Raw genomic sequence first — 15,899 nt, 5'->3', positions numbered from 1 at the left:
TAACAGAGGTGAGTTGTAACAAAGTCAATTTCTCTCAACCTATGACATTTATCGAGTTAAGTAGTGATCTGTTTGCGTGAAATTACCAGCTCGCTAACTGACATAGGTGAAGAGAAATCGGCTTTGTTATAACTAACCTCTGTTACAAATCTCCTCGATCTCCCCTATCAGTTTTAACCACATATTTAAGCTGAAAAAGATAAATTAATGGATGATTTAATATCCCGACGTCGTTGATAAAAAGTTTGTAAACAATATGCGATAATTCAATACGTATTGTCTGAGCACGAGACGAGTCGTATTTGGCTCCAAATATTTACTTCTAGTAGTTGTGTTTGAGTTTCGAGTGATTTAATTGTGAAAATTATTTAAGTTTTCAAATATCACGACTAAATTTTGCAGCATTTTTGTAGTGTTTCACCAGTGGTGGCTTATAAAATCATTTCAAGTACAAGTAAGTACATAACCTATAGCCTGACCAGGAACATAAAAACCCTGGCATAGTGGCGCGTCAATTGCATTTGATAGTGCAACACTGAGTACAGTCGTACCTGTGTTAAATTAATAGGCTAACTTTATGTATCAGGATTCAGGATTACGGGCTAATTTGATATTTTCATAAATTAACGAAAAAATATTATTATAGGTAACCTGATTTAAATAAATTAAATGAAANCCCCCGGCCCTTGCTGTGCGAAGTGATGGAGCACCTTTCCCCCCTTTTCCATCATCAGTGCCCCCCCTGTCTGGACCCAATCACCCTTCAAATCACCCCCGAGGCCTAATTACAAAAATACATACTAATTACAACACTATACGACATAACGACCACAGCAAAGATCCAAACCCCATCTTTTGAGATTAAAAATCCGTTTTATGAGATACGAAACCCATTTTTGAGATTAAAAACCCATCTTTTGAGATTCAAACCCCATCTTTTGAGATTAAAACGCATCTTTTGAGATTCAAACCCTAACTTTTGGTATTAAAAATCCGTTTTATGAGATACGAAACCCATCTTTTGATATTCAAACCCTATCTTTTGAGATTGAAACGCATCTTTTGAAATTAAAAACCCAACTTTTGAGATTAAAAATCCATCTTTTGATATTCAAACCCCATCTTTTGAGATTAAAACGCATCTTTTGAGATTCAAAACGCACTTTTTGAGATTCAAAACCCATTTTTGAGATTGAAAACCCATTTAAAAAAAATTAAAATCCCATCTTTTGAGATTAAAAACCTATCTTTTGAGATTCAAACCCCATCTTTTGAGATTAAAAAACCATCTTTGCTGCAGTCGGTCAAGAAATACACACAAATGAAACCTCAAGCAGTTCAGTGTTGCACATCCGTTCGGTCGGACAGTTCTGCACGTAGTGATGCATTAGGCGGCCATTTTGAAATAGCACGCAGCCGCCATTTTGTAACCCGTCGCCGATTAGATCGGTTTCCAAACCTGCGGTTATTTTTTTACTTTCAGGAAGTTTTCATCATCATTTCTGCTACAGAATGTCCACTGCTCAACTTAGGCCTCCCCCAAAGTTATCTACTAGTAGATTTTCTGCTATTTTCACTTAATTGGTGTATTAGCTCAGAAGCGCAGTTTAAAGGTCCTGGTTCGATTCTTGGACGGGGCAATTTATTGGTGGTTCTCGTTCTGGATTACCATAGTATTCTAGCTTCTGCATACAGAACGAACGTTTTAAATCCCGTAAACATTTGTGTTTTCTAATTACTAAAAATATGACGAAATTATTTGCAAGAAAAGATTTTTTTTATGTGACAGGAGGCAAACGAGCAAACGGATCACCTGATGGTAAGTGATTACCATCGCCCATAGATTCCCGCAGTCTAGTATAGTTAAATACCCATTATTAAGGCACATCTACAGGAATACGTTTCTTGAGCTTACCCATGCTGCGGCCTTTAGCGATGGCCTCGCGTGACTGCTTCCACAGCAGGGAAGTGAGGATCGTGACGAGGTTGAACCGCTTGAAGCCGAGTTGCTGGTACGTCGCGATGTTCTCTACGTAGTACAGGTCTGTAATGGATGAAATACATATGTTATAAATGGATGGCAGGCACATAGCTCGTAGAGACGATGGCCATTGGGGCAGAAAAGTTCTCGAGTGGCGACCACGGGCTGGAAGACGTAGCGTGGGTAGGCCTCCTATTAGGTGGACCGACGATCTGGTAAAGGTCGTGGGAGGAGCCTGGGTGCGGGCAGCGCAGGACCGTTCATTGTGGAAAACCTTGGGAGATGCCTTTGTCCAGCGGTGGACGTCATTTGGCTGAAACGAACGAAATGGATAATGTGATGCTAAAACGCTTGTTCGTTTCACCAAGTAACGTCCACTGCTGGACAAAGGCCTCTCTCAAAGATTTTTTGGTACGCTTCGCGCGACCTTCACTCGATCATCTGGTTGGAGGCTTGCCTAAATTACGTTTTCCGGTCTGTGGTTACTATTCAAGAAATTTTGAACCCTAAAGGCTATCAGTTCTAGCTATGGGCTCCTCCTATTGCCACTTAAGTTTGGCAATTCGGGGGGCTATAACCGGCACTTTGATTCTCCTACGGATTTCCTCATTTCTGATCGAGTCGAAAATGCGTTGTCACTGTAAAACATTAGCATCGCGAAATTCAGTTCGTTTATTCATCGCGTTATGGTTCTTATGAAAATTCGTACAATTTTTAAAATGTATGTTACCTCCATCGAAGAATTTCCCGTCAACGAATTCCTTGGAGCCGGCCTCCTCGACACCGATGCCGACCAGCTTGATGTTATGCTTTGACAGAATGGGGGCTATCTCTCCAAGCTGTAATACAGGAAAAAGTAGCATTAACCACATGGGTCCTTTACGAGATTGTCGGTCTATCGCTCAATCATCATCATCATTTCAGCCATATCCTATGGCCACCCACTGCTGAACATAGGCCTTCCTCAATATCCATAATGACCGATTGGTAGCGGTCTCCATCCAGCGCCTTTCTGCTACCTTTATGAGATCGTCGGTCCACTGCTCAATACTCATATTGAAATAATTACAATAAATATAATGACCTCTTTAGCCCACAGCCTGCAGAACATGCATCCCCAGCGACGGAAGAAGATGACGGCCACGTTTTGGTCCTCCCAGAAACTCTTCAGCTCTTTCACCTGAAAAAAAAACACACATGTTCACAGTAAAAGTGTTGGGTTTTAAAAAGTGAAGTTTGTACCCAATTGCTTAATTTTAGTTTTTGTACCTAACATTTTTTTACTTAAGACTCCTTTTAAAATGTGACAATCTTAANAATTATTATAAATACTTAAAGTAAATATTGATGAATGCTTTTTAGCAATAAACAATTATTTTCTGCTGGTTTTGATGAAAAACTGCAAAGTTTTATCATACTCCAAATGGAACATGGGGGCATGGAACAGATTCATGATAGTATACTCTTCTTCAAGAAAGGAAATAACACCTTACTGAAGAATTACAGACCCATCTCGCTTCTGAGCCCTGTCTACAAGCTGTTTTCGAGGGTCATCACAAATCGTCTCGCGCGTAGTTTCGATGACTTCCAGCCTCCCGAAGAAGCCGGTTTCCGAAAAGGTTTTGGTACCATAGACCACATCCATACGCTGCGGCAGGTTATACAGAAGACTGAGGAGTATAACTTGTCACTATGCTTGCGTTCGTGAACTATAAGAAGGCCTTCGATATGATCGAAACCTGGGCAGTGCTGCAGTGTCTCTAACGGTACTGTATAGTTTTTCGGTAAATGGAGGTGCTGAAGTGCTTGTACAGAAACGCCACCATGTCGGTCCTAGTACAGGACCAAAGCACAAGGGCGATTCCTCTACAGCGAGGTGTAAGGCAGGGAGTTGTTATTTCTCCGAAACTGTTCACTGTATTGGAAGACGCTTTCAAATTCTTGGAATGGAAAGATTCGGCTTAAACCAATAGCTTTTGCATGAGAGCAAACATAATTAGGGGAGACCGAGGAGAGTTGTAACAGAGGTGAGTTGTAAAGAACTAAGTCAATTTCTCTCAACCTATGACAGTTTATCAAGTTAGTGATCTGTTTGCGTGAAATTACCAGCTCGCTAACTGTCATAGGTGCAAAGAAATTTTTGAGAGGCTTTGTTACAGCTAAACTCTGTTACAACTCTCCTCGGTCTCCCCTATCGGTTTTAACCACATATTTAAGCTGAAAAAGATAAATTAATGAATGACTTAATATCCCGACGTCGTTGATAAAAAGTTTGTAAACAATATGCGATAATTCAATACGTATTGTCTGAGCACGAGACGAGTCGTATTTGGCTCCAAATATTTACTTCTAGTAGTTGTGTTTGAGTTTCGAGTGATTTAATTGTGAAAATTATTTAAGTTTTCAAATATAACGACTAAATTTTGCAGCTTTTTTGTAGTGTTTCACCAGTGGTGGCTTATGAAATAATTTCAAGTACAAGTAAGTACATAACCTACCTAAGTAATTGATAACTTTTTAAAGTGTTAAATTGAAAAAGGAATGGTTCTACCTAATGAGTAGGTATTAATTTTTGGTCTACAAATATCTCATACTTACTATTATAATTTTCTGCAGAATTAAGTCCGAAAAACAATTTTTATTCAAGAAAGACAGAATACTTAAAAACTGACCGTCAACACGATAAGATTTTCTGCGTCATTTTGTTATTTAATTTTATCATGCCCCTTTAACTTGCAGTTTCATTGGAATCTACTTACTATCCGTTCGCTTTAAGTTTGCCGCTGGCGATATGACGTCATTCGAAGGGAAGCGTCTATAACTTTAACAAACTTTATTTAAAATATTTTTTATTTATTATTATCGATAAAAATTGTGTATTTGTGTAAAATAACACACATTAATTGCGTTTAAAATCACTAACTAATTGCGTTTAATCGCGCTTGGGGGAGGGAACGCGCATTCCACGGACCTTGCCGGCGCATTGACGGACTTAGCGGGAACGGGTACCTAGTACCTACTTAGATCCGCATTATTTTAAATTATAAAATCTATTACATAATTATCTACCTCTAATGTTGCCAGTGTTATGGACAAATACATGTGTAGGTACTACCCGTTCGCGCTAAGTTTGCCGGTCCGTGGAATGCGCGTCCCCTCCCCCAACCGCGATTAAACGCAATTAGTGATTAAACGCAATTAATGTGTCTTATTTTACGCAAATACACAATTTTTTCAATAATAATAAATAAAAAATATTTTAAATAATTATATACTGGTCATCACAAAAATCTACGTTTTACAGGAAAACTCGTTTCTACTGACACAATCATGGTGCCCCAACAATATTGGTGTTATTTGAAAGCCCAATAAATATCCTTAAAGAAAAACACATTTCTTAATAAACGATCATCATCATCGTTATCAAATGTGACTTGGAAAAAGACCTCACTTTGGGCTCACCTCTGGGATCAATTAGACCAATTTTTATGGTTATAAAACCAAATAATGATCTCACGTGTCCTTTTTAACAGGTGGATAGCTATTAATCCCAACTTAACAGTTTTATAGCCTTAAAGGTTGGCTCAAGCGTAACTATCATTTTTTGAAGAAGTGACTCTGACTTCTTCTACAGACACATTTTTGGGGTAAAAACCTTTCCTTTAATGAAATGAAGTTTAGAACTAGGCTTTTAAATGGTGCCAATATTAGTGGGAAGTGGGGATGCATACGTTGGAAAGTGATTGTCGCGGGAGGGTCGATTTTTGTGATGACCAGTGTAGTTTGTTATAGTTATAGACGCTTCCCTTCGAGTGACGTCATATCGCCAGCGGCAAACTTAAAGCGAACGGATGTATGAAAACTTTGTCGTATTTATTCACGATATTATTTGTAGGTTTTTGTCTTGTCTTCTATGACGTGTATTTGAGGTAGGTCAAGGTAGATTAGATACGGTAGTAAAAATATACCTACACCGAATATTATATTATCTATAGAAGGCCCATATGTTTGAAAACTAAAATTGGCGAACGATATTTTGCCTATTTAATATTTATTCTATTCACTTAAAGTCAAGCTAGGTTTTGGATTTATTTATTACCTTTGTTATAATAACATTTATTTTCCAGATTTAAAATGAAATCAGCAGTAATAACACTGTCGCTAATAACGACGTTTTTGGCACCAGCTTCAGCCGTTTGCCACGCGTGTTTCGACCATGTGTGCTACACCAGAAAGAAGGTTTTCGAAGGCGCCCAACTGTCAGGTCAGATCGCCATAGACCGCATGGACAACTTGCTGCATCTCCATTACAAAGACATAAGAAACACAGACTATACAGCAGTAGTGGACCTAAATTTTGATAATCTGAAGATGAATACTTTGCCTGTCGCATACTCTTTCGCACGAGCAATTAACCAACACACAGGAGAAGTGTATTTCTCTGGAACTAAAGGCATTTACAAGTACAGTACGATGACGAAACAAACTGAACGATTCGCTCATTTCAGCAAAACTATCTGGCACATGCAATTTAAGGATAAGTTGTATTTTTCTGAATACCAAAAACAGGGATTGCATTATATTGATGGTAATCGTACAGTGTGCATTTCTGCTTTGACAGATTATGTCATTGATGATTTTATAGTGGACAAATTCGATGATATTTATTTTACGAGCGACTATTTAGTTTATAGGTTGAAAAAGGGGGCGACGAAGCCGTGTCTGTTCAGTAAAATTCTTTATTCTTTGTCCACTGACAAAAATGATAACGCCCACTTTTTGGACGCTAATACTAGGACGTTATATTACCTAGATTATCCGCGTGATTTGTTGATAGAATTAGGTATGTTTGATGTGGGTACTGTGGTGTTCAGAATGGTGTTTGACATTGTCAACGATATAATATACTGTGACGCGGCTGATGACAAAGTGTACCTTCTGTACCCGAATTACGCTCGCTGTTCTTTGACCAAAAAAACTGGGGATAGTAAACCACAGTACTCAATTAATTAAAAATATGTTAACTAATTTTAAGTACTACTATTATTAAATTAATTTTGTTAAAATTGTGTGTTTGGTTTGTTATAATTTATATTCGCGAATGACGTGTGATTGCAATTTATTTTAAATAATAAAACATTTTGTAAATATCAAGCCTTTATTACTTGTTGTGCTCATAATGTTATGTAATCATTTACATTATAATTTTAATTACGTAGGATATATTGTCATGGAATCAATTGATTTATATTATACTTGTTTAATAAAAAAAACGATGCAACTGTGAAATTCTAGACCAGAAGATGATCCAGTGTTGCCAGTAGAGAAAATTTTCTCTCGTGTGGTTGCCAGTTACAAAATAATAAAAACAAATAAGTATAAAATAAATCAATCGCTTTTGGAATGTTTTAAACTAAGTATATGTTCGAAGTAGTAGTAAACATTAAATGTATTTATGTTTCACATTAACTTCAATTTACATATCACAAGCATACGATATAGACATTTAAGAATAAACTGTATATTATAAATAACGTTTTTTAATTCTACCGAATAACAATTTTAACCCCAATATAAGAAATAAGAATAAATCAACTGGAATAACAATTTTTAAACCCAATAAGATTAAGAACAATTTAAATTCGTTAATGATTCAACCGTTTAAAAAAATACTTGGCAATTTAAATTTAACTTACCTAAAAAGAGAAATACGGCCAAGTGTCAAATAAGGCCAAGGTTTTAAAGAAAAATTTTTATTAATAAAAAAAAGAAAACTGTGTTATAGCAGCGATTCATAAAATGCTGTCTCTTTTCTACATAAGCCGTTTTCACTGTAGTGAAAGAGACAAAAAGTATTTAGTAAAAACGGTGATATAACACAGTTTTGTATTACCCAAGTTTAATCAGTCCTTAAAAGCCGCGGCCTGACTACAAGCGTTGATATGTCTATTTATTCGAGACTATAATGACTGCAGGGTTATGTACTACGAGAAGATAATATTGTTTTATATTGATGGTGTCGACAGAGACATCAGATGTTGGTTTTAATCGAAACCTATTTAAATAAAACTCTTGCAATCAAGCCACAGCCTTACACTACCAATATCACCACACCCATAAGTTAACACTAGAATTTCAATAAATTGTATAAAAACATCAAAATATTAATACAAAACTTACGATATAAAAAAAATCAGTACGATTCTTCAATTCCGTTGCTGGTTTCAAACAGTAGTGGGACCGTTAACCCTTTACATGGTAATGGGAACATAGTTCCCACTGATAGTGGGAAAATATTTACATTACCATTACCTCTAAAATAACTCCTCATTTTAAATAAATAATTTTGATCTTGAAAGCTAAATTACTTTTCTTAGATTTTTAGACCAAAAAATGTTTTAAAATGATTTTCTTCCACCATTTTCAGCACCATTCGATATGTTGTCCCGAAGTTAGTAGGACAAGCTACATTTGGGACGTTTTTAAGTGTCCCACATACTGATAATGTAATAATTTGGAAGCCAAAATCCTGTAAGTGCCGTACTAATAAAGTTTGTGTGGATGTCTGCAATCCAGACTTTGGTTGCATGTTTGTTATTCTTTCACGCGAAAACTACTGAACGTATTTTGATCGAACTTTACAGTATATTGAATATAACTCAGAATAACATAATAGGCTATAATTTATAACGATCTGTGAAAATAATTTCACGCGGGCAAAACCGCGGGCACATCTAGCAAAAAAAATTAAAGTCAATAAAAAGTCTAAAATACTGTGTGAAACCAGCAACGAACCTCCCCACGTCAACTATACTGCTACACCTTGCTATGCTTGCAACGCCGCTCCGTCCATATCGTGTGTATAGGAGCCAGAGAGTGGCGCTCCAGTGTTCTCAGCCATTCCTTAGGGCGCAGCCTCTGTCTGGAAAGCGGACAGGTGTGATGCCAGGGTTAGTTTGGGCTAACTACTTTGTTTTTGGGGTTTATTAAAGGTGTACACCGTTACACTTCTGACACAAGCAAATATTTAGCTTTTTGGAGTTTTATTAAGTAACTAGTCTTAACCCTTTAACGTTTACAACATAATTAAATTTTTCATTGTTTTTGGACCTTAAGACAATCAAAATGTGGTGGGAACTATATTCCCACTGCCTTATAAAGGCTTAAGATCCAAATAGAAATATTTATGATTATATTTACCCAAAATTAGGCAAACAAATACTTGAATTTGATTGTACTTGGACGAGATATAACGGATAGGAAATATAAGTGATTTAGAGAGGAATCACGAATTACTAGTATTTTTAAATATTTATGCCCGTGTCAAAAAATTAATAATACCAATAAATAGACGAAGTACGTAGCTAAATCTATGAATGAAAACCTTTTAAAATGTGACAACATAATATCTGTGTCTTGCCATTAATTTCATGAAATAATTATTAACAGGATCATACGCTTCGCGAATTCGGCTCGCGCGTATACGCTCGCGAACGAACGCTCGCAAGCGAATGCTCCCTTTGTAACATAGTTAAATACGTACATTGCACTCTCCCCTTTCCTCAGGTTTCTTGTTGGCCATCGTCTCAGGGTTGTACTCGTTCTCAAGACCAAACGTCTGAAATAAAAAACATTGAATTTCATACATATTCGACCTCTTACCGTATTCAAATAAACTATAGTGGTCAATAAATCAATTGTTCTTGTTGTGAAGCTATTCTTTTTATGAAGCTAGTTTTAACACGAAAAAAAGTCATAAAATTTTCATTTATACAAATGATATTAAATTTTCACGTAAACAACAAAATAAGCACTTAAACCCATTCAAGCAAATAACTCTTGATTAACAATAATTTTTTTTTTTAAACTAGCTACACCAATTTAAAAAACTGGCAACACTATCACGGGGGCTTATCTACCTACCTTCAAAATGTCCAAATTGGACATATGCTCCCCCGGCCCTTGCTGTGCGAAGTGATGGAGCACCTTTCCCCCCTTTTCCATCATCAGTGCCCCACCTGTCTGCACCCAATCACCCTTCAAATCACCCCCGAGGCCTAATTACAAAAATACATACTAATTACAACACTATACGACATTACGACCACAGCAAAGATTTAAAACCCATCTTTTGAGATTAAAAATCCGTTTTATGAGATTCGAAACTCATTTTTGAGATTAAAAACCCAACCTTTGAGATTAAAAATCCATCTTTTGATATTAAACCCCCATCTTTTGAGATTAAAACGCATCTTTTGATATTCAAAACGCATCTTTTGGGATTAAAAACCCATCTTTTGATATTCAAACCCCATCTTTTGAGATTAAAACGCATCTTTTGAGATTCAAAATGCACTTTTTGAGATTCAAAACCCATTTTTGAGATTGAAAACCCATTTAAAAAAAATTAAAATCCCATCTTTTTAGATTAAAACCCCACCTTTTGAGATTAAAAATCCATCTTTTGAGATTAAAATCCCATCTTTGCTGCAGTCGGTCAAGAAATACACGTAAATGAAACCTCAAGCAGTTCAGTGTTGCACATCCTTTCGGTCGGACAGTTCTGCACGTAGTGATGCATTAGGCGGCCATTTTGAAATAGCACGCAGCCGCCATTTTGTAATCCGTCGCCGATTAGATCGGTTTCCAAACCTGCGGTTGGTATTTGGTTACTTTCTGGAGGTTTTCATCATCATTTCTGCTACAGAATGTCCACTGCTGAACTTAGGCCTCCCCCAAAGTTATCTACTAGTCGATTTTTTGCTATTTTCACTTAATTGATGTGTTAGCTCAGAGGCGCAGTTTAAAGGTCCTGGTTCGATTCTTGGTGGTTCTCGTTCTGGATTACCATAGTATTTCAGCTTCTGCATACAGAAGGTCGCGGTTTAAATCCCGTAAACATTTGTGTTTTCTAATTACTAACAAATGACAAAATTATTTGCAAGAAAAGTTTTTTTTTTATGTGACAGGAGGCAAACGAGCAAATGGTAAGTGATTACCGTCGCCCATAGACACCCGCAGTCTAGTATAGTTAAGTACCCATTATTAAGGCACATCTACAAGCATACGTTTCTTGAGCTTACCCATGCTGCGGCCTTTAGCGATGGCCTCGCGTGACTGCTTCCACAGCAGGGACGTGAGGATCGTGACGAGGTTGAACCGCTTGAAACCGAGTTGCTGGTACGTCGCGATGTTCTCTACGTAGTACAGGTCTGTAATGGATGAAATACATATAAATGGATGGCACATAAGCTTGTAGAGACGATGGCCATTGGGGCAGAAAAGTTCTCGAGTGGCGACCACGGGCTGGAAGACGTAGCGTGGGTAGGCCTCCTATTAGGTGGACCGACGATCTGGTAAAGGTCGCGGGAGGAGCCTGGGTGCGGGCAGCGCAGGACCGTTCATTGTGGAAAACCTTGGGAGATGCCTTTGTCCAGCAGTGGACGTCATTTGGCTGAAACGAACGAAATGGATAATGTGATACTAAAACGCATGTTCGTTTCACGAAGTAACGTCCACTGCTGGACAAAGGCATCTCTCAAAGATTTTTTGGTACGCTTCCCGCGACCTTCACTAGTCTTCCTTCCTTCGTCTGGTTGGAGGCTTGCCTAAATTACGTTTTCCGGTCCGTGGTTGCTATTCAAGATATTTTGAACCCTAAAGGCTATCAGTTCTAGCTGTGCTCCTTCTATTGCCACTTAAGTTTGGCAATTCAGGGGGTTATAACGGCTACTTTGATTCTCCTACGGATTTCGGATTTCTTCATTTCTGATCGGGTCGAAAATGCGTTGTGGTCACTGTAAAACATTAGCATCGCGAAACTCAGTTCGATCATGCAACCCGTTATGGTTTTTATGAAAATTCGTACAAATTGTAAAATGTATGTTACCTCCATCGAAGAATTTCCCGTCAACGAATTCCTTGGAGCCGGCCTCCTCGACACCGATGCCAACCAGCTTGATGTTATGCTTTGACAGAATGGGGGCTATATCTCCAAGCTGTAATACAGGAAAAAGTGATATTTTAATAAAAACCACTTCGTTTCAGCCGAAAGACGTCCACTGCTGGACAAAGGCCTCCCCCAAGGATTTCCACGAAGACCGATCCTGCACCGCTCGCATCCAGGCGCCTCCCGCGACCTTCACCAGATCGTCGGTCCACCTAGTGGGAGTCCTGCCCACGCTACATTTTCCGGCTCGTGGTCGCCACTCAAGAACTACAAACCACTTACTGTGTAGATTATAAAAGCATTAACCACCTGTGACCTTTACCAGATTGTCGGTCCATCGCTCAATCATCATCATCATTTCAGCCATATCCTATGGCCACTGCTGAACATTGGTCTCCCTCAATATTCATAATGACCGATTGGTAGCGGTCTCCATCCAGCGCCTTTCTGCTACCTTTATGAGATCGTCGGTCCACTGCTCAATACTCATATTTGAATAATTACAATAAAGATAATGACCTCCTTAGCCCACAGCCTGCAGAACATGCATCCCCAGCGACGGAAGAAGATGACGGCCACATTTTGGTCCTCCCAGAAACTCTTCAGCTCTTTCACCTGAAACAAAACACAGTCCAGACATAAGCTGTAAAAGATTTTGGTTTTCAGTTAAAAAATGATTATTTTGAGCTGTGTATGTATAGATCATTTCATCCACGAAGACGCGCCCCACCAATTTTTGGTCGAGGGAAGCGCGGGGTGCAGGGAGTTTGATCCGAGCAATCCGAGCGTCATTATTGTAGTGTGCGTGTGCTCTCATGGATGATTTAGCGTGTACCGATAACACTCTAAACATTAGCGGAAGAATGGTGAGGCGCGTCTTCGTGGATGAAACGATCTACAGTTATTGTATGAGAAAAAAATTTGACAAAATCCTTTTTTAAAAAAGTAAGACACACTCATTAACAGCAGTACACTGTCGCGGCGTCCTAACTCCAGCCCTGTTTGACATTAAAGTATCCACATTCCACATTCTGCCAAAACAATTCGGCGCTATAGCGCGACGTCAAGCTAACATTAGCGCGCGCTAGGTAGCATTCTATTTGGCGAAGTCTCTGAAATACATACATATGTATTGTCTAAATATAAGAAAAATATTTACTGTGTTAAAATTACAGTTTCAAGCTCAATACAACAATACTCAACATTTTATTACATTCATTATGTACATAAAATTAGAACATTATGGGCTATATTATTTCTAGATCTCATTTATCTTTAACCCTTATTTTTCATTGTTTTGTGGATGCTAAGACAAGGGAATAAAGTTCAAAATATGGTGGGAAATATATTCCCACTGCCATATAAAGGGTTAAATAAAACAGTTATTTAACTTGTTACTATAGGATTTATCTTTGCTATAAAGCCTTTTATCTAGCTAGGAGAAAAACATTGACACCATAAATATCTTTTTATCAACGTTACTTGAGAAAGGTGACAGCAATAAATATAAGAAAAGCAATAACATGATCAATTGGTGTTATCTGAAAGTCGTACATGTATGGACGGAATGTTTTTATCACTTCTTTTTATATTTACATACATGCGAATGCAAATGCCTAATGTTTGCATAATACATATTCCTTTAAAAGGTACAAAACAGGTCTGTTTAAACAGAAAGCTTTAATTTGCATTTGATCTCAATTGGACAACAAAGTGCAGAAAAAATTCAAACGTAAAAGTTGTGCAGTAAAGTATAAATTGTTTGTTGATTTGAAACGGACAATGAAGTAACAACACTGTAGAAACATGACTAATGATGTTGTTGATTTCATGCAATATGATGAAAGAAGAACGGTCACGCCCCATACAAAAAAAACCCAGACCCGACAGAAACGAGACATACCTCAGTTTTTTTGTCATGTCTTAATTAGTTAAAATATATATTTTTTATATTCGAAATCTATGTATAACACCAAAATATTACCCTTTGTTTTTGTTTAGGCGTTATACAAAATGCCTATTTATCACCAAAATTGGTAAATGTATGTACCTAAATGTATATTACAGTTGCTATGGAATGTATCTAGGTGACCTGGAGATACAGCCGGATTATACAGGGTGGTTATACATATGGAACGATAAGTGNCCCTTAAGCAGCACGAAACGCTCTGTCGCGGCGTCCTAACTCCAGCCCTGTTTGACATTAAAGTATCCACATTCCACATTCTGCCAAAACAATTCGGCGCTATAGCGCGACGTCAAATCAAAAAATCAAAATCAAATCAAATAATTTAACATTAGCGCGCGCTAGGTAGCGTTCTATTTGGCGAAGCCTCTGAAATACATACATAATGTATTGCCTAAATATAAGAAAAATATTTACTGTGTTTAAATTACAGTTTCAAGCTCAATACAACAATACTCAACATTTTATTACATCCATTATGTACTTAAAATTATAAAATTATGGACTACATTATTTCTAGATCTCATTTATCTTTAACCCTTATTTTTCATTGTTTTGTGGATGCTAAGACAAGGGAATAAAGTTCAAAATATGGTGGGAAATATATTCCCACTGCCATATAAAGGGTTAAATAAAACAGTTATTTAACTTGTTTCTATAGGATTTATCTTTGCTATAAAGCCTTTTATCTAGCTAGGAGAAAAACATTGACACCATAAATATCTTCTTATCAACGTTACTTGAGAAAGGTGACAGCAATAAATATAAGAAAAGCAATAACATGATCAATTGGTGTTATCTGAAAGTCGTATATGTATGGACGGAATGTTTTTATCATTTCTTTTTATATTTAAATACATGCCAATGCAAATGTCCGATGTTTGCATAATACATTATTATTCCTTTAAAAGGTACAAAACAGGTATGTTTACCGGAAAGCTTTCATATTTGCATTTGGTCTCAATTGGACAACAAAGTGCAGAAAAAATTCAAACGTAAATGTTGTGCAGTACAAATTGTTCGTTGATTTGAAACGGACAATGAAGTAACAACACTGAGAAACATGACTAATGATGTTGTTGATTTCATGCACTATGATGAAATTTCTTTAAAGTTCTGCAATTGACGTAAAAAATGACCACTACCTATAGCTAAAATGTGGATACTCTGTATAAATATTATTGTGAGATTAATTTAAGAATCTCCCTTTATCCATACGAAGAAGTAATTAGGACAACGGCAGACCTTAAAGCCATCAAAAACAACACTCGAACAACATTCTTGTTTGCTTTTATTTTTCCGGTAGTTTCTAATAAGTTCTTTGTGACAAAGCATAGCTACAAATGACACACACACTGTCCCAAGATGTTTACTTATGTATTTTCATCTCATGCAACTCACACAGACATAACAAGGAAAGATGCATCATATACTGTTAATTACTGCATTTAATTTTGTACTCCTAATCTCAGTTCACGCTCGACTTGAATTGCTTATTAATGCATATACCTACTTAAGAACTGAAATAGTTCATACAAACGTTATACATAAGTGGTTAAGCCGGTTTTCACATCCCACATGCGATTAGAGTTATCTGAGCTAGCGTTTAGACTAGAAAATTCGAACTTATCAATTTATCACACAATTAGATCTAGATTAGAAACAAAAAAAGGAAAGTTTGTGAAAAGAATTAAATTGAAAGTACCTCTCCATTGGCGACGCTCTTCACTTTTTGGGCACCGATTGCATTAATATCGATGGACATCTTCGATACACTTCTGTTGATCGTTGAATATACAAAAACTAAACTTCGCAAGCGACTGCCGCTAAAGAAATGAACGGGAAATGACGAGAAAGAAAATAAAAACATTCGCAATCCAACAGGCCCAATCCAAAATTGACAGCAATTTGACAGTAATGACAGGTAAGTGCGTGACAAGTTTTTTTTTTAATAAATTGTTGCATGGGATCATACAAAGTAATGAATGTGCGCTACGACTTCA

The 15,899-nt window shown here is 37.2% G+C and overlaps 2 protein-coding genes across 3 annotated transcripts; one reads left to right on the top strand and one right to left on the bottom strand.

Moving 5' to 3' along the window:
* Nucleotides 1-230: 230 nt before the first annotated feature.
* On the top strand, nucleotides 231-8,368 carry LOC114352770 (uncharacterized). Of its 2 annotated transcripts, none has more exons than XM_028304491.1 (2): nucleotides 231-454; nucleotides 6,109-8,368. In XM_028304491.1, exon 2 carries the CDS (start codon nucleotides 6,116-6,118, stop codon nucleotides 6,992-6,994), a length of 879 nt encoding a protein of 292 aa, XP_028160292.1. In that variant the 5' UTR covers nucleotides 231-454; nucleotides 6,109-6,115; the 3' UTR covers nucleotides 6,995-8,368. The 2 variants fall into 2 exon arrangements, with proteins under 2 accessions (XP_028160292.1, XP_028160291.1); XM_028304490.1 differs by lacking the exon at nucleotides 231-454 and adding an exon at nucleotides 4,229-4,462.
* A 310-nt stretch (nucleotides 8,369-8,678) lies between these two features.
* LOC114352771 (prostamide/prostaglandin F synthase) lies at nucleotides 8,679-15,803 on the bottom strand. Its single transcript, XM_028304492.1, has 7 exons — nucleotides 15,602-15,803; nucleotides 12,450-12,545; nucleotides 11,871-11,979; nucleotides 11,065-11,193; nucleotides 9,905-10,038; nucleotides 9,525-9,599; nucleotides 8,679-8,903 (listed from the first exon to the last, which is right to left on the bottom strand). Exons 1-7 carry the CDS (start codon nucleotides 15,764-15,766, stop codon nucleotides 8,886-8,888), a joined length of 726 nt encoding a protein of 241 aa, XP_028160293.1. The 5' UTR covers nucleotides 15,767-15,803; the 3' UTR covers nucleotides 8,679-8,885.
* Nucleotides 15,804-15,899: the final 96 nt, after the last annotated feature.

The sequence above is a fragment of the Ostrinia furnacalis genome, unplaced genomic scaffold, assembly GCF_004193835.3.
Source record: "Ostrinia furnacalis isolate ACB-3 unplaced genomic scaffold, ASM419383v2 OfSCF1439, whole genome shotgun sequence".
NCBI classification, from domain to species: Eukaryota; Metazoa; Arthropoda; class Insecta; order Lepidoptera; family Crambidae; genus Ostrinia; species Ostrinia furnacalis.
Note: the sequence above shows the minus strand (reverse complement) of the source record. Positions and strands in the feature narration are given on the sequence as shown.

What these genes read in the sequence shown, in the direction of transcription:
- LOC114352770 (XM_028304491.1), top strand. Translation starts at nt 6,116, where the DNA reads ATGAAATCAGCAGTAATAACACTGTCGCTAATAACGACGTTTTTGGCA.
- LOC114352771 (XM_028304492.1), bottom strand. Translation starts at nt 15,766, where the DNA reads ATGTTTTTATTTTCTTTCTCGTCATTTCCCGTTCATTTCTTTAGCGGC. An exon ending in AGAGCGTCGCCAATGGAGAG is followed by an intron (nt 12,546 to 15,601) that starts GTACTTTCAATT and finishes GTTTTGTTTCAG; the next exon opens with GTGAAAGAGCTGAAGAGTTT. An exon ending in CCAATTTGGACATTTTGAAG is followed by an intron (nt 9,600 to 9,904) that starts GTAGGTAGATAA and finishes TTTTTATTTCAG; the next exon opens with ACGTTTGGTCTTGAGAACGA.